At 39.0% G+C, this 22,997-nt stretch overlaps 1 protein-coding gene across 9 annotated transcripts in view; it reads left to right on the forward strand.

Moving 5' to 3' along the window:
* The window catches only part of UBN2 (ubinuclein 2), a 103,805-nt gene that overhangs the window by 59,488 nt on the left and 21,320 nt on the right, over positions 1-22,997 (forward strand). For 6 of the 9 annotated variants that reach the window (XM_004046306.5, XM_055393207.2, XM_055393208.2 and 3 more), the window contains 3 exons: positions 5,839-6,070; positions 6,495-6,587; positions 10,400-20,850. The exons of 1 other annotated variant lie outside the window; for it this stretch is intronic. In XM_004046306.5, the coding sequence (XP_004046354.3) occupies positions 5,839-6,070; positions 6,495-6,587; positions 10,400-10,449 (375 nt within the window). In that variant the 3' untranslated portion in view covers positions 10,450-20,850. Of the gene's footprint in view, positions 1-5,838; positions 6,071-6,494; positions 6,588-10,399; positions 20,851-22,997 lie in introns of those variants that run through there. 2 more of the 9 variants (XR_010134773.1, XM_063708796.1) reach the window with 2 other exon arrangements.

Consider the following 22,997-nt stretch of genomic DNA (forward strand, 5'->3'; position numbering starts at 1 on the left):
GTGAAAAGATAGCATAAATGGTAGTTCCCTGCCCCGTATCCTTCTCCTAGGGTTAACTACTTTTAACTCTCAGCATTTTCTTCTTTTTGTTTTTAAATAATAATAAATGGAAAACTCTTGATTTTATCAATTTTATAAAAAATTGGGGAGTTATTTCTGGAATTAAAAATTCATTTTTATTTTCATTTGCTTCATTTTCTTTGAACTTAAGATTAAATCTTTCTTCATCCTTTGTCATCTCTACAGTCTGTCAGTTCTATTTTGTTCCCAAAGATCTTCCTGTATTTCATTATTTATTGCAAAAGAACCCCTATACTGTCTAACAAATAATTGGTTTGTCAGCATGAAGGCTGCTTGGCAAAGTATGAGTTTCTGAAGACTAACTACTCCCTCCTGGTTTTCTTCCTCTCCCAAATGGCTTTATGATTTGGAGACTGAAGTGTTCCTGCCTTCATATCTGATCTTTTTTTTTTTTTTCTGTCTTATTGGTCTGACTGAAGAAAAGGTTAATAATTGAATAAGGTCATTTCTACCCTTTGGCGAAAGTAAGGTTCTTTTTGTTTTAACATAGCGTCTCAATGAAGTCTTACCAGCTATCTTGTGGCCTCTAGAACCTGTCTATAGCTCTCCAACACTGAAAACAGAGTTCCTATCTATGCCTGTAAAGCATTCACCTTCTGTCTGAAAGGCATCTGTGGGTGTCTGCTCATTTGCAGAGTGAAAATGACAGGTCCTTAACAAATGGCAAAAGTTAAACTCCTTCTGGGTTCAGGTTGTTAGCTCTGCTTGCTTTCTGTTTAATAACTTTCCACACAGGGGTTTCCTCCTCTTTCTTACCCTTCAACTTACTGATTTTCTGTGAATCCTATCTTTGCCACTTTATAATTCCAAATATCATTCATTCATTAAGCAAATGTTTATTGAGTGTTTACTATGTGCCAGGCACTCTTCTAGGTGCTGGGGATATAGGGATGAACAGCATACTCACGCATTTAGTCTAGGTGGGAAGACAAGGAAAAATACAAGTTTTTTCAAAATGTGGTAAATGCTGTGAAAAAATAAAATTGTAGGATAATATGATAAAAGCGATTGCTGCTAACGTAAAGAAGGTTAAGAAGGTTTGAGGAGGTAATGTTTGATTTGAGAATTGAATGAGCAGAAGCCAGCCGTGTGTAGAGAAGAGGGGGAAAATAGTTCAGGCCAGAGGGAACAGTTGTATGAAGACACTGAGATGGAAAAGAGCCTGAAGTGAAGGCCTGCATGGCTGGACCATGGGGAGAGAGTGGTAGGTGATGAGATCAGAGAGAGACCAGAACCATGTCATGGAGGACCTTGTGGACCACAGTAAGGACTTTGGATTTTATTCTCTGTGCAGTGGGAAGCTATTGGAGGTTCTTAAACAGGGGACTGGTATGGTCTGATTTGCATTTCAAAAGTTTACTCTGGGCGTTGTGGGGAATAGGGGACCAGTGCAGTCGCCAAAGTAGAGTATGTGGTTTAAAAAAAATTTAATTGCGGCCGGTCGCGGTGGCTCATGCCTGTAAACCCAGGACTTTGGGAGGCCGAGGTGAGCGGATCACGAGGTCAGGAGATTGAGGTCATCCTGGCCAACATGGTGAAACCCCATCTCTACTAAAAATACAAAAATTAGCTGGGTGTGGTGGCACGTGCCTGTAATCTCAGCTACTTGGGAGGCTGAGGCAGGAGGATCACTTGAATCCTGGAGTTGGAGGTTGCAGTGAGCCGAGATTGCACCACTGCAGTCCAGCCTGGCAACAGAGGGAGACGCCATCTCAAAAAAAAAAAAAAAGTAATGCCCACTACGGGAAGAGCAAGGATTCCCTTCAATGTTTTTTCCCCTGGGAATAAAATGTAGAGGTCACGGAAAGTATTTTTGATTATGGGGCATAATCTGGAACTATTTACCTGCTTCATGCTGACTTCTTGTGCATGATCCCAGATGATATCAACATTGGAGTACCCCACTGCTGAAAGGTCTCCATCTTTTAGGATAGAGAGATTTGCAAATACCCATGTCACATTTAGATTATCTGATGTTTCCATTTATATTTATAAACAAATTAAAGTGGATATAGAAGTTACTTGAAAGTGTAAAATGTTAGACAGTTATGGCATAGTATCACTTTTTTGCTATACTTGAGTTATTTAATTTTGGAAATTGCCCTCCCTAATTTACATTTTGCTTTTTTTTTTTTTTTTTTGAGACAGGGTCTCACTGTGTTGCCCAGGCTGGAGTGCAGTGGTGCAATCTTGGCTCACTGCAGCTTCCGCCTCTAGGGTTCAAGCAGCTCTCCTGCCTCAGCCTCCGAGTACCTGGGATTACAGGCAGACGCCACCATGCCCAGCTAATTTTTGTATTTTTAGTAGAAACGGTGTTTCACCGTGTTGGCCAGGCTGGTCTTGAACCCCTGGCCTCAGGTGGTTCACCCAACTCAGCCTCCCAAAGTGCTGGGATAATAGGAGTGAACCATCGCACCTGACCCTCATTTTGCATCTATTTTAATGTTTCAATTACACTCCTTCAGAAAAGCTTTAAAAGATTCTTTTTATTAACAGTATTTAATGTTCCTCACTAGGGAACTCCAACTGGGGCACACAGCCTTGGAGACTCTTTATCATCCCAAGACTACAGAATTATGATTAGAAGAAGCAACTCTGGTTGTTTTTTTTTTTTTTTCCGAGACACAGTCTTGCTCTGTTGCCCAGGCTAGAGTGCAGTGGCACAATCTCGGCTCACTGCAACCTCTGCCTCCCAGGTTCAGGCGGTTCTCCTGCCTCAGCCTCCTGAGTAGCTGGGATTACAGGCATGAGCCACCGTGCCTTGCCAACTCTGGTTAATTTTTAAGTTGATGCAGGATCTTTTCTTTCCTAGTTGCATTAAGATACTATTATTTCTAACTTGGTAATTTTTTCCTAAATGCACCCATTTTATATATTGTGGTTGGCACAGTACAGGAAAAGGCAAATAAGAAAAACTGTCAGGTTCAAACATGGAGTGGTGAAGATTTATACTTAAGTGTAAGAGGAAATTTTGGTAAAAAAGAATGGGTTTGTTGACTATAATGTTATCATTTTATAATGCCTGAAAACTAAGGTTTCAAGCCTAAGGGACTGGAAAGAATGGAATTCCCTGATGAAAGCAGTTGACAGAAGATGGGGGAACCCATTGGAGAAGATGATTTCAGCTTTGGATATGTCAAGTTGGTGCTAGATATTCAAGTGGAATTATTCACTTAACTCTCAGATATGCAGGATGGAAATTGAGATGAGAGGCCAGAACTACGGATATAAATTTCAGTTGTAAAATTTGTTATTTTTATTAACAAATAAAGGAGAACAGGGGAGGGAGGCAGTTAAAGAACCAGGAAGAAGGCTGCGTGCGGATATTCTTCCTTTGTTTATTGAGCAGTGGCGTAGCCTCTTAAGTGTATAAATAAATGTAATGTTATGTGGCATGTGTGTGTGGAAAGATTGTCTGCATTTTTCTTATACATTAACTTAAGAAGTACCCCACCAGAAGCAAAAGGACAAAGATTTTTAAAATAATCAGTCCTTAATTAATAATGCTCATTGATACATGTAATAAAACCGGAAAGAGCTAACATTCATTAGTTATTTTTAAAATAGTCAACAAATTCCATTTTCCTGATCAAATTTAGATTTAGATGGACACGGTGGTTCACGCATGTAATCCCAGCACTTTGGGAGGCCGAGGCAGGCGGATCACTTGAGCACAGGAGTTTGAGACCATCCTGGCCAACATGGTGAAACCCAGTCTCTACTAAAAATACAAAAATTAGCTGGGCGTGGTGGCACACGCCTGTAGTCCCAGCTACTCAGGAGGCTGAGGCAGGAGAATTGCTTGAACCCAGGAGGTGGAGGTTGCAGTGAGCCAAGATCGCAGCACTACACTGCAGCCTGGGCAACAGTGAGACTCTGTCTCAAAAAAAAAAAAAAAAAAACACGGAAAACAAAAAAATACAAATTTAGAACTGTTCAAGTTTTGACCAGGAAAATTTGGATTTGGTAAAATAAGGCTACAAAAGAAATCTCAGAATGACAGAAACTATAATAGATAATATATGATAATGAGAAAATTTGATTGTATCAACTCTCTGTTGATAAGTAAGTGCACATAGAAAAGAAAAATGTTGGCCAGGCATGGTGGCTTATGGCTATAATCTCAGTGCTTTGGAAGGCCTAGGTGTGAGGATCGCTGGAGCCCAGAAGTTGGAGGCTAGCCTGAGCAACACAGACCCCATCTCTACAAAAACATTTTGAAAAGTTAGCTGGGTCTGGTGGCACACGCCTGTCTGTAGTCCCAGCTACTTGGGAGGCTGAGGTGGGAGGATCACTTGAGCCCAGGAGTTTGAGTCTGCCATGAGCTACAGTTGTTCCACTGCTCTCTAGCCTGGGTAGCAGAGTGAAACCCCGTCTCTAAAAAAAATATAATAAAATTTTTTTAAATAAAAAAGTCAAAATGGAAAAAAATGATTTAATTGCTGTGTAGAAAATTGTTCAAAGAATTAAACTAGCTATAGGAATATATTTGCCAGGCATTCTGGCTCACACTATAATTCTAGCACTTTGGGAGGCCAACGCAGTGAGGAGATGGTTTGAGCCCGGAAGTTCGAGCCTAGCCTGGGCAACATGGTGAAACTCTATCTCTATAATAAATACAAAAAATGTTAGCCGGGTATAGTGGCATGTGCCTGTAGTCTTAGCTACTCGGGAGGCTGAGGTGAGAGGATCACTTGAGCCTCCAGGAGGTTGAGATGGCAGTTAGCTGTGATTGCACCACTGCACTCCAGCGTGGGCAACAGGAGACCCTGTCTCAAAAAAAAGGGGGCGGAGTTTGGGCAGGGGGAGTATATTTAAGTAAGTTCTCTGTGAAAGCCCATCCATGTTGGCATATTTCTTATTTATTTTATTTTTTTAAAGTCCTCACTGCAGTCCAAATATGTTAGCGTATTTCTGATTTCAGTGTTTTTATTCGTAAACATGGCATCAAAGCCCAGGTAGGGGAGTGTGAAAACACTGTCCAATTTATCTTTTACCTCAAGGAGTGTAATTTCAGAAAAGTAATAAGGTGAAAACCCGCTTTCAGGAGTTAGAGACTAGAACTAAGGAAACTGAAGTCTGTCATTCTGTTTGATAATAAAAGGAAGACAAATTAGATAGTTGCTAGGAGTTGGGCAAGAGCTAGAATAACAGTGTGGTTATAAAAAAAAACATTCTGTATATGAGAAGGCAGAGGAAACATGGAAAAGGTGCAGTACTAGATATTTATACAGGAAAGTTCTACACGGTGAGAATTCATGGTGTAAGTCAGGTGGTTAGCTTTGGAGAAGGGCAGGTGAGGCTCATGGTGAGGAAGAACACCTTGGCCTCGTCTCTCTAAGCTGATGTGATGACAGTAAAAGGATACCAAGTAGGACCCTGAAAGCAGCAGTCTACAGCAGCCGCTGCAGGAAAGATGATGAGACAAATAGTAAAGTGAGCATTTTCAGAGACCGAGCTGAAATTGCATAGAATTATTTACTCATGGTTCAGGTGTTTGGGCTAGGAGGCAAAAGTGGAGGAGTGTGAGTGGAAGGCTGGGAATTAGTAGATTGAGAGAGTGCGTGGGTGTTCATGTAAGTGCCACTAAAATAACAGCATCTAAGGAACCTACCGTGGTAATGAAGAGCCTGTCTCACAACGTTTCTGTCAGAGCAGATGTAAGGCACAGTCTTGCATCTGTGAGGATATTATAGAAAATAAATCAATTTGGGTTGCTTTATTTCTTATGTATTTTGACCCCTGGTTTCTGCACAGTCCACAGCAGGAGCATCATTATTGGCTAATGCCTCACCTCTGACTCTCATGACATCACCTTTGTCTGTAACAAATCAAAATGTGACTCCTTTTGGGATGCTGGGTGGCCTTGTTCCAGTGACCATGCCCTTCCAGTTTCCCTTGGAGATATTTGGCTTTGGAACGGACACAGCTGGAGTGACAACCACCTCGGGATCTACCTCAGCCGCTTTCCACCATAGCCTAACTCAGAGTAAGTGGGGCTTTTCTATTTGGTTGGGCTGTCTAGCTTGACAGAACAGGAAACCTCACAAATTTATTCTAATTTAAGAGTAGTCCAGTTGAAGTTAATGAAGATTATAGTTTTTTTTTTTTTTTAAGAAATGCAGTTTATATATAGTAAGTCAAATTATTGGACACTGGAGTTTTATATACAGTTTTTAAGCTATCTATACCACATTTCCATCTTAATGAAATTTTTAAGAGGAAGTCAGTTGTGTTGGGTTATGTGCATACACATACATTAACATAAGTAAATTTTTAAAAACATGCTCTAGTTTTAGAAGGCCTTTGAAGTCAGGTGCTGTGCCTGCATTACATAAATCAGTTTTCATTTTTGAACTAAAAGGGCTCAAATCTGGATTTAAAGATGACTGACAAGTCTGTTTTCCTCTCAGATTTACTAAAGGGTTTACAGCCAGGAGGAGCTCAGCATGCAGCAACGCTTTCCCACTCACCTCTGCCTGCACACTTACAGCAAGCATTTCACGGTGAGAACGCCACCTCCTTCTTCATCTCTTTCTTATTTGTATAGGCTTATAGATATGGATTATACTTTTCTGAAAACAATGTGAATGGAATGACAAAGGTCGGAAAATGCAAATTTTCATAGACTGAATCCTCATTCCTCATTAGCAACAGATTCCTTTTAAGAGGAAGGAAATAGGTAAATGAGATCTGTAACATATAAAAAGAGCCTTTTTGAAGGTGTTTATTATGTGGAAATGATGACTAATCAGAGGATTCATAAGATAGTTAAAAGTTATGTACAGTAATGATAGTAGTTTACATTTATTGAAAGCTTACTAAATGCCACAGTCTTGTGACAGCTTACATGGATTAGCTAACTTAATCCTTACAGCAAGCCCGTGAATGATAGATGACGATCTCCATTTTACCAATCACGAAACTGAATCAGAGAGCCAAGCAACTTGCCCAAGATAATACACAACTTGCCCAGATAACAAATACTTGATCTGAGATACAAACCCAGGAAGTCTGACTCCATGGCCTGTATTCTTAGCGATTAAATGTCTTGGCATTTTAGCGGAGATGAAATTAATATGATCCTGCCAGGCACAGTGGCTCACTCCTGTAATCCCAGCACTTTGGGAGGCCAGGGTGGGCAGGTCACCTGAGGTTGGGAGTTTGAGACCAGCCTGGCCAATATGGTGAAACCCCTTCTCTACTAAAAATACAAAAGTTAGCCAGGCCTGATGGCGCATGCCTGTAGTCCCAGCTACTTCGGAGGCTGGGGCAGAAGATTTGCTTGAACCCGGGAGGTGGAGGTTGCGGTGAGCCGAGATCACGCCACTGCACTCCAGCCTGTGCAACAGAGTAAGACTCCGTCTCAAAAAAGAAAAATTAATATGATCCAAGCTGTATGCATTATGTCCTTGTAGGCAGCCAGATTGCTCTGAAATCTGACATTAGGCAGTCAGATTAGGCAATGTGCATAACACACTGGGCTCCAGCTTCTCGTTTTCCCCAGCAGTCTACCTCCATAGACACTGATATTATTCTGAAGCCCATTTTCAGGATCTTTTGAGCAGAAATAACTGCTTAGCTGCCCTCTTAACCTTGGAAGTTGACTAGGCCTCACTTTTTTTTTTTTTGGCCACTGCATTAAAAATGATCTTTGAACCAGTTTACCATTAACCACAGTGCAGAGATGGGAACTGAGGGGCAATCTTGAGGCAACAGATTGCCATTAATCCTCCGAAAGAACTAAGTGGTGAGCTGTCTCAGTCTTAACCTTGAGAATGAGCATAAGACCACAGTTGTGTAAAATGGGTAACACAGAGTTGTGACACAAATGTCAGCAATCCCGATCTTCCTGAACTCTGACTAGTTTAAATATCTAAAGAGAATTGCCCTATGACTAAAGCACGTCCCCGCTGGGTGTAGACAGCTGCTTGGCATAATGAATCCAGCTGAGGGTAGTGTACTCATGGGCAGATTGGCATGAATGTGGCCATCTGCAAGGAATTAAACAAGCAGGATTCTCGTGGCTCAAAAAGACCCCAGTGTTCGCTCTTACACGAACTATCAAATTTATCTATGCAGCACTGCTATTCCAGGGGGAGAAAGGAAATATGACTGTCAGTATTTTCCAAATAACTAAAGTTAAAAAGTTTAAAATTTTCCAACCAGGCATGGTAGCTCATGCCTGTAATCCCAGCATTTTGGGAGGCCAAGGCAGGCGGATGGCTTGAGTCCAGGAGTTCGAGACCAACCTGGTCAACATGGTGAAACGCTATCTCTACAAAAAATACAGAAAATTTTCTGGACATGGTGGTGTGCACCTGTAGTCCCAGCTACCCAGGAGGCTGAGGTGGGAAGATCACCTACACCTGGGAGGTTGAGGCTGCAGTGAGCTCTGATTGTGCCACTGCACTCCAGTCTGGGTGACAGAGTGAGAGTCTGTCCCCCAAAAAAAAAAAAGTTTAAAATTTTTCCTTTAAGAAACATTTTAAAGTATAAGTTACTGAACTTGAGGATCAGACTTGGATTTTTGAAGTCCAGAACTGCCAGTTTGAGTAGGTTTGTTTGACCATCACTTTCTCTTGCTTGTAAACTGGAGACAACAAATGTTTTTTAATGACTTCATATGAGAATTTAATAAAAAATAATTGATTTAAAGCTTCTAGCTTGGCACCTGGTGCATAGTAAGAGCTCAATTAATGTTAGTTAATTTTATTTAGTCTAAAACAAAGGTCAGTAAAATTTTTCTATAAAGGGCCAAATAGTGAATATGTTAGGCTTTGCAGGTCATATGGTCTCTGTCGCCACTACTCAACTGACCATTGTAGTGAAAAACAGCCATAGGGAGTATTTAAACACATGAGTATGACTGTAAATAAAACTTCATGTGCAAAAGCAGGCAGGGAATCAGATTTGGCCTGTGGGCTGTAGTTTGCCAAACCCTGGTCAAATTTGTTCCTTTTCACCTGTGTATTTCTGCTATTCATGCCTCTTCCCTCAGAGTAAAAGGTTTCCTTCTCCTGTCCTTTGCTGTCAGGCATGGGTTGTCTTTGAGGCCTCATTTTTCTTGCTAAGGCCATGACCTGTTGGAGACTTTCTTCATATTCTGTTGGCTTTCCAAGTCATTGGGCCTTACCCTTGCCCTGGTATCCCCCCCTTTCCTCTCCTCCTGTCCAGTTTTTGTAGGTAATTTAGTTGAGGCTTAAATGAAGTAATCAATATTTTTTCTGCAAGCATTTAAACAGCAGTATGTAAAAATAGAAATTATTTTGAGCTGGTGTGGTGGCACACACCTGTAGTCCCATTACTTAGAAGGCTAAGGCAGGAGGGTCTCTTGAGCCCAGGAATTTGAGGCTATAGTGTGCTATGATTGCACCTGTGCATAGCCACTGTACTCCAGCCTGGAAAACATAGCAAGACTCTCTCTTAAAAAAAGAAAGAGCCAGGCGTGGTGGCTCATGCCTGTAATCCCAGCACTTTGGGAGGTTGAGGCTGGGCGGATCATGAGGTCAGGAGTTTGAGACCACCCTGACCAACATGGTGAAACCCTGTCTCTACTAAAAATACAAAAATTAGCCGGGCATGGTGGTGTGCGCCTGTAATCCCAGCTACTCGGGAGGCTGAGACAGGAGAATTGCTTGAACCTGGGAGGCAGAGGTTGCAGTGAGCTGAGATCGCGCCATTGCACTCCAGCCTGGGTGACAGAGCGAGACTCCGTCTCAAAAAAAAAAAAAAAAAAGGAAAGAGCCTTGTCCCAGTAGCAGACTTTTCTGTCACTTAAAGCTAGGTTAAAATGAGCACACAGACTCAGCTGGATGTTTTTCACTACAGATGAAAAGTTTGCTACGTTTGTTTACACAAATAATCAGGAATTACGAAATGCTGTGTCCTGGCAAGAAATTTTATTTCACTTACAAAAAAAAAAAAATGAAATTGACCTGTCTTCCAAAGGAATTGAAAGATGTAGTGGGTCCCTCGGAGGTAGGAATTGTGTCTTCTGGTTCCTTTATAACCCTCTCACAGCATTTGACACAATTGGCTGGGACGTAAATGATAAATACTTGTTGAAAACAAGTATTTAAAAAACAATGAAAACCACAGTCATTTGAGAGAAGAGGATCATTGTTGTTGAGTTTTTATCTCCATGATGTTTTATCAACCTCTATAATGCTATATGGCATGCAAGGTATTAAAAGTTATATCTTTTCAGAGATGTCATCCACAAAAGATAAAAGTTAATTGTTCTTTTTGCTTTGTTTTTCTTAGCTGGTTTTTGTAACATATGGACCCATACCAATTTAACATCTCTTTTTCTCAGATGGAGGCCAAAGTAAAGGGGACACTAAATTACCACGGAAATCTCAGTGACTGCCCAGCAAGCAAAGGAGACGAAATGTTTAGTTGACTGATGGAATCTACCTGATGGGAAAGTACTTATGTGGTCATAGGGCTGCTGTTTCTGTCGATGTTTACATTCTCTCGTCCCAAGCACTGTGGTGAGGAGGAAAAAGAAAAGAAAACATTACTTGAGCAAAGCCAGGTGCAGGAGGAAGAAATGCTTTTGTGCAAAGTTAGTGACCTTTGGTCTCTTCTAAAGAATGACAAAGTTACCGTATTAACAGACTTGAAAGAGACTCAGTTGTCAAACCCACAGAAATACAAATTTGATTTTTCCCGGGGGAGGAAGAAGGAAGTCAAGAGAATTTGGGTAAACTCCATCCATCCTGGGGGTTGGATCTGAACACTTACAGACATAATTGGTAATAAAAGGCATTAAAAACTGGAATTAAGCCAGTTTGTCAGGAATAATGATCATGTCTATTTGAATGGACTGTGTAGCAGATTTGCCACAAAAAAAATAATAATGATTCTATCTCCGATAGACAGTAGCTGAAGAAATAGCACACCCTCGAAAATCCTGAACAAACTTGAATCTCCTCCAGTGTGTAGCAACTCCCCTCAATCAGTGGACTAAAGATCCTTCAGGAAAGTTATTTTAGCACAGTGATATATATTATTAAATCATCTAGATTTTTAAAAATCAGGAAGTTGAGCCTGTTGCTCTTAAGAGATGAAACCTAGATGTCCCCTTTTTGTAAAAGGGTCAATTTCATCTTCCGTTCAGAAGCAGGTACTTAACTCTTTTCTTCAGGTGATTTGTGCATCTAGTATTGACTGGTTAATTCTTATTTCCATTCTTGATGTTAAAATGTGACTGTGTTCACATTTTTCTCTTGAGAAATGGGGATCTTTCCAGGGTTATTGCTTTGCTGCTTTTAGCCCTTGCAGCAACATCAACTCTAAGTTTCCCCAGTTCATCTAACTTCACAACTTCTCCTTCTGTTCTTTTAGCTAGTGGTCCTTCAGGTGATTATTAGCTATTGGTATAAACAGGTAGAAGTGTACACTATGTTTCTTCATTGGTCATTCAAATGGCATGAATATAGTTTTTGAATTTTTAAGATGGTATTTTAAAGGGAGGAATCACATTAGGATCACAATCACGACATATTTTTACTCCCTGTATCCAGTGTAGTGAAATTGTTTGGAGCATTTGAGATCCTAAAGCTTTACTATTTACTCAGTGTATTGGTATGTGAGTAAATCTGCAGAAAATAAGACTCCTTAGTTATTATAGCTTCCTTATGCAAATAGCATATTCAACAAAGGATGTTAAGGGAAAAATTTATGGTTCTCCTTGGATACATTTGATTTGATGGGTTTTTTTGCCGCATTATTCTAGTTTTTTAAGCTTCTGAATATTTTCATACTATATCAGAGAATGGTGTAAACTCTAAATGGTGTAAGCTTCATCCATTTATAATGACACTAACCTAAAAAAAATAGACTGGTAGTGACAAGATTTATTGCATATGTGTTTATTATACATTACCCTATACCATTAGATTTACTCAATTAAGAGTATTAACCAGGCCCTTCTTTCTTTTATACACAAAAGTCCCAGATACCCTACAGGACTGTGAATAAATAACCACAGATCGGTTCAGATCTGTATGCCTATATTTTGACTTCAAAGTCACATTGGCTTGCTTCATAGCGAAAAAGTTAATAAATAACTGAAAACTTTAGTTCCAAGAACTTGTTACAGTAAAGGGAAAGGATTATTTCAAAGGAATCACTGATATAATTTCTTGACTCTAAGAATTTAGTTTACCAGTAAAACAAATATGGATGTAGTATGAACCCCAGTAAATATTTTGGAAGGATACTGGGAGGATGTTGCAGAGAGGTTTGACTTGAATTCAGTATGTTTGATGAAGATTTGCTTGGTTTCAATTAAGGAAGCTTGCCCAATTTTTTTTATTTTTTCAAATGTAGTGGACCTCTTGCTTTTACGAAATTTGAATAAAAAGGTCTTTGCTTCATACTAGGGGAAGTGATGGGATTTTCCTTTGGGAAGGTAGCCTTTGTTTTACTTCTCATACCACAAGAGAAGTCGAAGTGCGTACTAATTTCTCTTCCTGAATACTTGTATATATGTTTGTCTGTATGTATATATACATACACACATACATTCATATAAATGACTAGTTTGAGTCAAAAAATCATTTGAATTTCTTAAAACCATCAATTCTGAATCATGCCATATGAAGATCCCTGGTGACTGTCATCATTAGAAAAGAACAAGATAATCAGTTCTTTTCCCTGTAACATTTTATACTAACCAGTAAAAATATCTGAAGGCCCTTGGCTCCAAGAATACAATATGGAGATTCTTCTGTGTTCTCGTTAGTCTTGATTCCTTGAGGACTACTGTCAGATCCCTACCTTAAACCCCCATCTGCACTGACAACTTACATTCATTTCAGTCAGGACCCCCCTTTTATGTTGTATGAATCAGTCAAACATCGTTGTATTTCTGTATAGATAAAGTATGATCAGAGCGTTTCTACATGTAAATAGTAATCTATTTCTTTTCTAGATCATAACATTGAAAAAGGTGCCCATACTTTATGGTCACCTGTCTTTACCGTTTTTATTACTAAAAACAAACATATAAATTGGTTATTTTTTAGCACAGAGACTTGTGACTCATACTGTATTTTTGCACTTAAAAATCAAATTATGTTTTTTAAAATGGTGAGTCATTGGAAAGGATATCTATAGAGCAACGTGTATTTCTGAAGAGCATTAGCAACATCCAAATGCAAAAATAATCAGCACACATGATTATATCCCACTCCTTGGGATTCTTGATTCAGGAAGATTAAGCTGTTTGTTTTCAACTGTTTTATGTTTTAAATTGCCTTCACTGATATATAAGCTGTTACTGTACATACAAGTTAATCCTCAGTATTCACAAGCAATAACAGTCAGCAGGGTTGTCCTCGGAGATAGCTGTGCTGAGCCTCAGTTGGAGACTGGGAGCAAAGTGTCAAGCTCATTCAGAGCATCCAGAATAAATGCAAGCAATAATTTCCATTATAAGTCAATTATAATTCTTGTATGCTTTTGAGGTCAGAGGGTAAATGAAATCGTGATTTTAAAACAGCCTGAAGAAAAAGGTTTTGGGAAAGGAAAAGAGGCTAATCTGTAGTCATAAAATTCTGATACTTTGCGGAAATTAGAAGATGGTGATAGTGCATTCTTTCGTGCCCACCCCCCCTCTGATGGATGTTGTTAGCCCAAATTACATTTTTCATATCATGGACATTGAATAGGGTTTATTGAATCAGGAAGGTAAGGGGAAGAACCGGGCACATATGTGTTGGAATACTGTGGGTTTGACACCTGGTTGAAAACAACTTATTGGACATGATTTTTAACCCAAGATATTTTTTTCCCAAAGCAGATCTAAATTGTTTACTACCCAGGGTTGGAAAGGGCAGGCACCTCTAATCTAGTCTTTCTCCTCTGGTTGCCCTCTCCCACACCCCTTTCCACCTATACTTGGTTCAAGACATTTTCTGAAACGAAAATTCTACTGTTATTCAAACTGCCATTGGTTATGAGAACTCTGTGTCCTTTGGGATCATCTCTTAGAACTCCAGTGATCTATCATATTTGCTGCTACATTTGTAAAATGAACTTTGCCTGTATTGGTTGACTTTAATTTACAGTTCTTTATTTCTAGGATGTTTTGTCGTCTAGTTTGACTCATGTATAGAATTAGGATACTTTTATTTTAGGAGTGTACCATAAAAGCACACTGGTCCCTTTGTTGTTTTTATTATTTAGGTTTGGAATTTCTGTTTGCTTATTTTTTGTTTGTTTTTTGTTTTGTTTCTGTTTTTGTTTTTTTTTTAAGTTGGAAATAGAAGAATGAGAAAAATCTATAATCAGGCCAAACTTGAGAACTTTTCCTGTGCTTCAGCACTGTAATTCTGCTGACCTAATGTTCTCAAAAGAGGCACTTTTACTTTCTATTGTGCATGTATGATTGTTGTTTTTTGCTTTTGAGGGGGCTTTTGTGTTTGTAATAATGAAGCAGAAGAAAAGTGCAGTAGTAGATAAATGATCACAACATGTTATGCAATTTTATTTTATAAAATTTTAAGGGGAAAAGTTTAACTCTTTGTAAATCATTTCTTAGCTCTGGTAAAATGCTTATATTACTCCTCTAAAACATGCTCAATTCAGGCCTTTGTCTTTGTTAAGTGCCTTTTTTCTTTCTTTTTTCCTCTCTTTTGAAACTGTTGTCAGATTATCTTAAAGTACAGACTGATAAGTCAGGGGATTCAGGAGGAAGAATCTCACACTTGTCAACATCATGTCATGCTGTGTAACCCTCTTCCTTTGTTTTCTATGTATATGGATATATGTGTAAGATACATACATTACATATATATAAAACTAGGAGCTGCTGTACCATTGCATCCTTTCCAAACACTCCCCTTTCAATGTTTGCAAAACTTCTGCCTTGTTTATTCCATTGCTTTTAGTTGATTAAAGTGGGTAGACTAGAAAAGTATCTTTTCGGCCGGGGGCGGTGGCTCACGCCTGTAATCCCAGCTCTTTGGGAGGCCGAGGCAGGTGGATCACGAGGTCAGGAGATTGAGACCATCCTGGCTAATATGGTGAAACCCCGTCTCTACTAAAAATACAAAAAATCAGCCAGGCGTGGTGGCAGGCGCCTGTAGTCCCAGCTACTTGGGAGGCTGAGGCAGGAGAATGGCATAAACCCGGGAGGCGGAAGTTGCAGTGAGCTGAGATCGCGCCACTGCACTCCAGCCTGGGTGACAGAGCAAGACTCCGTCTCAAAAAAAGAAAATAAAAGTATAGAAAAGTATCTTTTCACAAGAGGCCATCTTCGCCCTTTGAATATCTGCTTGTAGAAGTTAACAATAACAACACACACACACACACGTCAGTTACTACAAGTAAAATAAACTTAGTGAATCATTGACTATTCTTGGATATAACCCACTTTTCTGTGCTCTTTAAACTTGGCATAAGTAATATAGGAGACAGCATTGGAATAACAAGAGTACCTTGCAAGTCACATTGGTAAGGTGCGCTAGACTAAACATGTGACAAGGCTAGCGTTAGAACCACGGTTTGGTATCTAAGTTTAGAAGGAAGTTAGCAACTGTCAACATTAAAAATGTATCATATTTTCTTCTGGAAAATGATTTTTGAAGAAATCATATAGCTGCATATCTATCTGTTAAAAGGTTAATAAACTCAGAAGTAGAAAGACTTCAGATGCTGAGGAAAACATTCATATAATCTATAGCATTCTTGAGAGATTTTCCATTTGCTTTTTATTTGCTAGATAATTACATTTGGCTTAATCTGATTTTATGGTTATTTAGATTTCTCCGTTGAGCAAAATAACATAATTTTCAGTATCTAAGATTCATCGATTTTTTGTTGAAAACAAATAGATGTGACATGTTAAGGGAGACCAAGTTGAACCATCCCTCAGACCCAGTACAAATATACCTAGTAAGTGCCCCCCTTTCAATACATTCTAATTGGGAAGAAGAAGAGACTAGTGGCTTAAAAGGAGAAAGCAGAAGCTCCTGGTAGTGTTACCTGATAGCAGAACTTACCAGGCAGTTGGAATTCACGAGTGTTATTCGTGAATGAGTATGTCTAGGGGGAATATTGTTTAACCTTTGTGCCTCAGATTACCCATTAGACAATTGGGTATAATCATATTCACCTACCTCCCAGGGATATCAGAGACTTTACTATTTCAAAAATATTTTGAGTTTTTGTAAAATGTCCTATATAATTAAAAATAGTATTATCATCTTCCTGCAGAGGCTAAAAAATGTTTTCCTTATAATGAGTATAAAAAGCACCCTATGATTTTTAAATTTAAAAAAAATCACTGGAATTTTAATTTAGATACATATTTGTTATTTAAACATTATCTTTGAGGTGGGATAAAATGTTTAGTTTCAGGTTAACAAGGGAGAGAAATAACACTAAGTTTAAGTAGTTTTTTTTAGTCTTTTACGGTGTTACTGTGATTTTCGTCAAGGTTGTGGAGCTAAAGTTAGATAAAGTTATGATGCTTGGTTATTGGAGTTGGTAAATGATCCTGGAAGTTTTAACTGCCTCACTTTTCCATCTTCTCAGTCTAATTTCCTTTTATTGCTTGTTTGAGGACGGATAGCTAAGCTTTTTAACTTTCTAAGAATGAGTATGATGTCTCATTCTTGCAAATCAGAGATTGTGTACTAATTCCATTAACTGTAGGTGTATCCAGCTCTGCACTGAAGGGGTGAGCACTACACACAGCCAGCTGGATACTCTTGTAGCCATTGCACCTTTGTAATTCATGCTTCTTCAACCCATGAAAGAGGTGGAGCCATCAGCTGCTCAGGTTGTAAGAAAATGGGAGACGGAAGGCAGGATTCACTTTCTAACTGGGTCGGGGTGGGGAAGGTCAGGGTAGAAGGAAACATGTTTTCCCCAGCTCCCGGGAGGAGACGAAGATCATTTTATCCCACCTTCCATCCCTGTGTATTAAGTAGTACTACTACATAGAATTTTCCCGTTATCATTTAAAATAATAGCAACAGGAAAAAAAAAATGGATGCTGCAGTTTTAGTTGGGGCTAAATGCTGAGCAACGATTGTTGGAGTGTGTGTATAAATTTAAATTGTAGCACATATTCAGGGTCAGGAAAGCAAAATGTTGGGGATGAGGAACCAGTGTTATCAGGTTCAGGTGAGTTAGTAGAAAGCACCAGGTCCAAGCAGACAAAGCATCTGGTTAATTTCCAGAATTGGCTAAGGTCCACTGAATCTCTAATGATAGGATGTGTGTGTGTGTGTATGTGTGTGTGTCTGTAAGTCACTTTTTGGATTTTTGTTGCTTTTTCCAGATAAGGCCTTAGTTAGTAGCCTCTAAATATCAACTATGCAGATAAACATACTCCTTTTTTTTTTTCACATTTCCCTGTCTTTTCCATTCTCAGATAACAAATGTTAAGACCCAAAGAAATAAGGCATAAGGGTTTTTGTTGAATGTGTGTTTGTTCTTCTAGGGAAAATTAACAGAAGCATAAAATAGAGATACTTTGTGTGTTCATCTATCGTAAAATGTGAACTCTGTATTCAAAAACTATCTACAGATGCTTTCACTGGTGCAAAGCTGTAGTTAGTATCATGGAATGTCTTTGGGTTGTTAATGATAAAATCATCCCAGTGTTCAATTCTGAGAGTTCTAGATTATATGACACAATGTTCAGGTTTATAGTGCTGGATGGGTGATCAAACTCTAATTAAAAATAGCTTTGAATATTAACGTTGAATTCTTCTTTCTTGGTTTCCTTTAGTCTTCATTCTTTATTCAGAGCTCTTAATCATATTGCTACACTAGAATATGAGTTGTATATTAGGAGTCTGGGGAGGAAAGGTTAAATTGTCTTTTACATCCTCTTCTCACTCACTCTGGCAACCTATCCTGTGTCCCCATAGAACTGAAAAGTAAAGCCCTGTGCAGGCCTGCTTTAGAAGACTGTTTACATCCCAGCAGAGGATTCAGGCAGGGACTCTCTTAGGATTTTAATCAGACTGCCTTTGAATAATGTGATATTAAATTTTATTTTTCTCATAGACTCTCAAAGTACCACTTGCTTGAAAGTAGCTACTTGTGATCTTTAATTTCCTTATATTGTGATAGTTCTACTTCTCAGTCTTCCCTGTGTATCTCCATTTCATAGTGGGTTAGTACTTAAACTTCGGACGCTTTTCCAAACTGTTAAACGAGTCAGGAATGCTTTTCAGAATCGCAGTAGTATTATTAGGGTCTCTGTGTCTAGGACTTACAGTCATCAGTGGTCATCACTGGGACTAGAGGTGTTCTTTTTTTTCCTCTTCTCCTTTGTATTAAAAAATAGATTTAGCTACTGTATAATGCGGCATTTCATGACTTCCTCTTGTTACTTTTCAAGGTTATTCTAAAGAGATGGAGATCTTCATTAGGGGCTATTGCTCATAATAGTCTGCCTTGCTTATTTTCATACTCCCCCTGAAATAAGCCTACTTTTGCAAACAGGCCATATGAATCAAATTTTATGTTTGTTTCTCACAAAATTTTCTATACATTATTTGTTCCCACTTTGCTAATAATAATATAATGATTTTATTGTAAATCTATGTTTTAAATATTTTATAATAGAGCACTAATGGAAACCTAATAAATACAAACAAGATGACTATTACCCAAGATAACATGGAAATACTTCTGTTTTTGAAGTTAACAACACCGTCTGCCCTCAAAGCACATTTAGGAGTATCAACCAAGACCAGCCAGCTGACATGTTTTTCTGTGTGGCAACCTGCCCTTAAATTGTCAGATCTTAACTATCTTGTGTTTGCTGTGCTTGCAGCCATAAGCTTTCCTCCTTTTTTGCTTATCCCTGCTGTTTGTAGGGTTAGTGTGCCCTCTGTCAGAAAATTGGGTTTTCTTTACTATACCTGCAAAATTACCAAGGGTTACCCCAATATTGTCTAGAGGAATTAAAAAGAACTTATTCTCAGTTGACAAAAGTATTACTGTTATACATAGTTAATTGGAAAGTTGGCCAACTTTGGTCACCTATTTTTGAGTCTTGGCTATGCCTTTGTAATTAGTTACATATACCTTCTGAGACCTTCAGATAATCAATGGGCCTTTCCCCATTAGAGGTAGGTTCCCAGCCTACAAGTAATTTCCTGTGATCCATGGCAAGCCTCCAGAGAAAAGATTCAAGCTTTGCACTGCCCTTTTGTTGATTGTCATTGAAAACTTACTTTATTTCAGAAAGTATCAAAAATACCAAATTGGTCTTTCAGAGAGTATGTAAATCTGGGGCTTGCCCTTGGATTTCACTTGTTAAACACCCTCAAACTTAAAAGAAGAAAATAAATCTCCAGCTGGTGAAAATTTTGTGCCCCAAATAATATATTAATCCAAGTCTACCAAGGTAACTAAGTAATGGATGTTTTCTCTCTTTTATTACAAGCAAGAAAGTTCATTTGCAGTTGTAAAAATGATTACCGAACTCCAGACCTATTTGCTATAACTGATTGGAAATAATGATTCTGACTTTTAGTCTGGGTAAACACATACTTCGGTGTGAATTGTGATAAGGGAAAGACTTGTTTGGTAGTCCAAGGAAAAACAGGATGTATTTATACAGTGAATGTTCCCTCTGCAGAGGAACTTCCCTCCAGTTACATCTTCCTCATACATTAGCCACCTCCACGCTTGACATAGATGCCAACATGTTTCAAAACCAATCTTGAAGGAGCCTAAAGAGTTGATGGTCCTCTAGGTGAAAGACGCGAATTACCGTATTGCATTTGCTTATAGGGAGGTGTGGTTTTGCTAACTTGAAGGGATATACTGTATTTCAAATAAGTGTGTGACTTAATATTTCGGGATTTTTTTTTCCTCCTTTAAAAACTGGACCTGAACACAAGCTTTGAGTTGATGTTTGTAATAATCTCAGGACCTGAAAGATTGTAGCATTTAGTGTGTCTTAAAAATTATGTACTGTACCAGCCATGGATTTTTGTAAATATACCTGTCTCCCTTTTTTGTATTTTAGTAAAAAAATAATAATAATAAATTTAAATAAAAGGGGGTGGTGATGACATGTGAATGGGTGTGGGTATGTGTGCGTGCGTGTTTGTATAAGGCTCTTTTGAGATGAACTGGTGCTTGTTTAATTTCCAGCTCAAATCGGAGCAGGAATATGGACAAACTGCTGCTACTGAACCCTGCACTGAGCCGAGGTATTTCCATTTGGTTAACTAAACGCTAGCTACCAGGAAATGACGCAGAAGTCACGTTCTTCTTCCCACTGCCATCTTGCCTTTTCATTCTCAGTTCTACGTGCCCTTTGAACTTTAATGGTAAAACATTTCACACTTTGGATGGTTTGCTTGTCTCTAGTTTTTAGAAAGCTCTTATCACTCCTTCCTAAGAAAAAAGAAGGGCAGGTAAATTTTTTTAACCAAAAAAAATCACACATTTCATAAAACCCTGATGAATTTTGGATATGTGAGAGGGCATAAACATTCCTAAATATGGACCTGTGAATTTAGTAAATTACTCCCATGAATATACTCCTTCAGTGCAGGGATTTTTGTGTTTTTTTTTTTTTTTAATTTTTTTGCAACAGCCTTGCTCATATTCCAGGTGTAGCTAGCAAACCCCTGTATTTGAAGCAAGAGCCTTATTTGATTCAGTGTAGATGTTTCCTGTCTATCCTTTGTGACAGGGCCTTTTAATGAGTGTTTTTTCTTTTTGTATATGTTACGTGTTTGTTGTTGTATTAAATAAAGAGGAATGTACATACTATCCTCGTGTCTGTTGTGTTATTGAGTTACCTTGGGTTCTAACATCACACTCTCAGCTGTTGGGGAGTATCTGCTGTCCATATCACACTGTGCTAGGTTTATAGGGTACAAGAAGTAAAGGACCCAGTCTCCTGCCTCCCAGTATACTCACAATTTGCAGTCACATGATAAGTTAAAAGATAATGGTTCAAAATGTGTCACAAAGCTACATTTTGGTCCATTTGTGTTCCATTGCTGCCTGACATTTGAGTTCACAGTGGGGAAGAAACGGGACTGGAGTAATGTGGGAAGACTGAGTGCAGTGGATGGCACTTGAGGTGGGCCTCCAGGAACTGGTGGAATTTGGGCAAATCAGGAAGGTGGAGCATTTGCTGTGAGGGGCATGTTTGGACAAGTAGAGGAAGGCAGAGCGTGGGAGTCCTTGATTGTGACTCACTCTAGGTTTTTTGGGTAATAGGGTATGTGTGTATTTGATGGTGCTACTACGGTCAGGACTTGAAATGTAGATGTGGGAATCATACAAAAATAATTCAACCTTAGAAATTCAGGTAAGAGGCCGGGCGTGGTGGCTCACGCCTGTAATCCCAGCACTTTGGGAGGCAGAGGCGGGCGGATCACGAGGTCAGGAGATTGAGACCATCCTGGCCAACATGGTGCAACCCCGTCTCTGCTGAAAATACAAAAATTAGCTGGGCATGGTGGCATGTGCCTGTAATCCCAGCTACTCGGGAAGCTGAGACAGGAGAATCGCTTGAACCAGGGAGTCAGAACCAGTGAGCCGAGATTGCACCACTGCACTCCAGCCTGGTGACAGAGCGAGACCCCGTCTCAACAAAAAAAAAGAAATTCAGGTAAGGGGTGGGAGAACGATGAAGAGAGAGAAAGCAACTTGTCAGAGAAAGTGAATAATTTATAAGTGTACGTGTGATCTGCATAGAAAATATCAAAAAGGTTCTTGCTGAAATGGGGTTGTAGGAAAAAATATCAAAAAGGACATACACCCCAAAATAGAGTGATGGTATGAGTGCTTTTTATTTTTTCCTTTTAAGTGTACTTTCAGTGTGTTGTCATGAAGATGAAAAGAACTAAGAAATTAAAAAAGACATGGACCTCATACATTAGGGGATGAGGGGGACTGTAAGTGCCTTTAGCTAACATTTAAGGACAGTTTTGCAAAAGTGTGTTGTTGTCAGCAGTACTCAAGATGATTTTTGCCAAAATGAGAAAACCCTGTGGTTATGTAATTTAACTATACTTAAATTATAAGTATATTTATATACTTATAATATGTTATATACTTATATGTATATAACATACAAGATGGTGTTTTCACCATCTTGTATGTTAACATATAAAGGTGTCATTGTTAAATTTTTTTTAAAAACATTTTACCAAGAGTATTTGGCATGGGACACTTTTTTCATGTAATTCCAATTAACATTAAATTTTAAAAGGTGGCCAAGGCGGGTGGATCACCTGAGGTCGGGAATTTGAGATCAGCCTGACCAACATGGAGAAACCCCGTCTTCTACTAAAAATGCAAAATTAGCTGAGCATGGTGGCGAACACCTGTAATCCCAGCTATTCGGGAGGCTGAGACACAAGAATCATTTGAGCCCAGGAGGCGGAGGTTGCAGTGAGCCATGATCGCGCCACTGCACTCCATCCTGGGTGATTGTAAGTGTAAATACGTGTGTGTGTACATACATGCATTAGAAAATATACAAAAGAACATACACCCCAAAATGTAGAGTGGTGGTATCAGTACTTTTTCTTATTTTTCCTTTTACTTAAATGTTTTCAATGAACGTGGATAACATGAGTAAGTAAGTTGTTTTGTGTAACAAATAGGTGACTTTTTGGTTGAAAAGAGGGAGAAAGAAATGGGAAGGGGCCTCTCCCTGTCTCATCACTGGAAGAAGGGGAAAGAAAGGAATGTATTTCTTCCACTCAGACCTTAGTAGATCCTAACATTGGATTTGGCTTGGAGGGAAAACACAATAAACTGCTTGATTTAAAAATAAAGATTTGCTTTGCTTTGGGAGGCTGAAGTGGGAGGATCACTTGAGCCCAGGAGGTTGAGGTTGCAGTATCTATCCTGGGCAACAGAGCAAGACCCTGTGTCTTTAAAAAAAAAAAAAAAAGTTA

The sequence above is a fragment of the Gorilla gorilla genome, chromosome 6 (assembly GCF_029281585.2).
Source record: "Gorilla gorilla gorilla isolate KB3781 chromosome 6, NHGRI_mGorGor1-v2.1_pri, whole genome shotgun sequence".
Taxonomy (NCBI): Eukaryota; Metazoa; Chordata; class Mammalia; order Primates; family Hominidae; genus Gorilla; species Gorilla gorilla.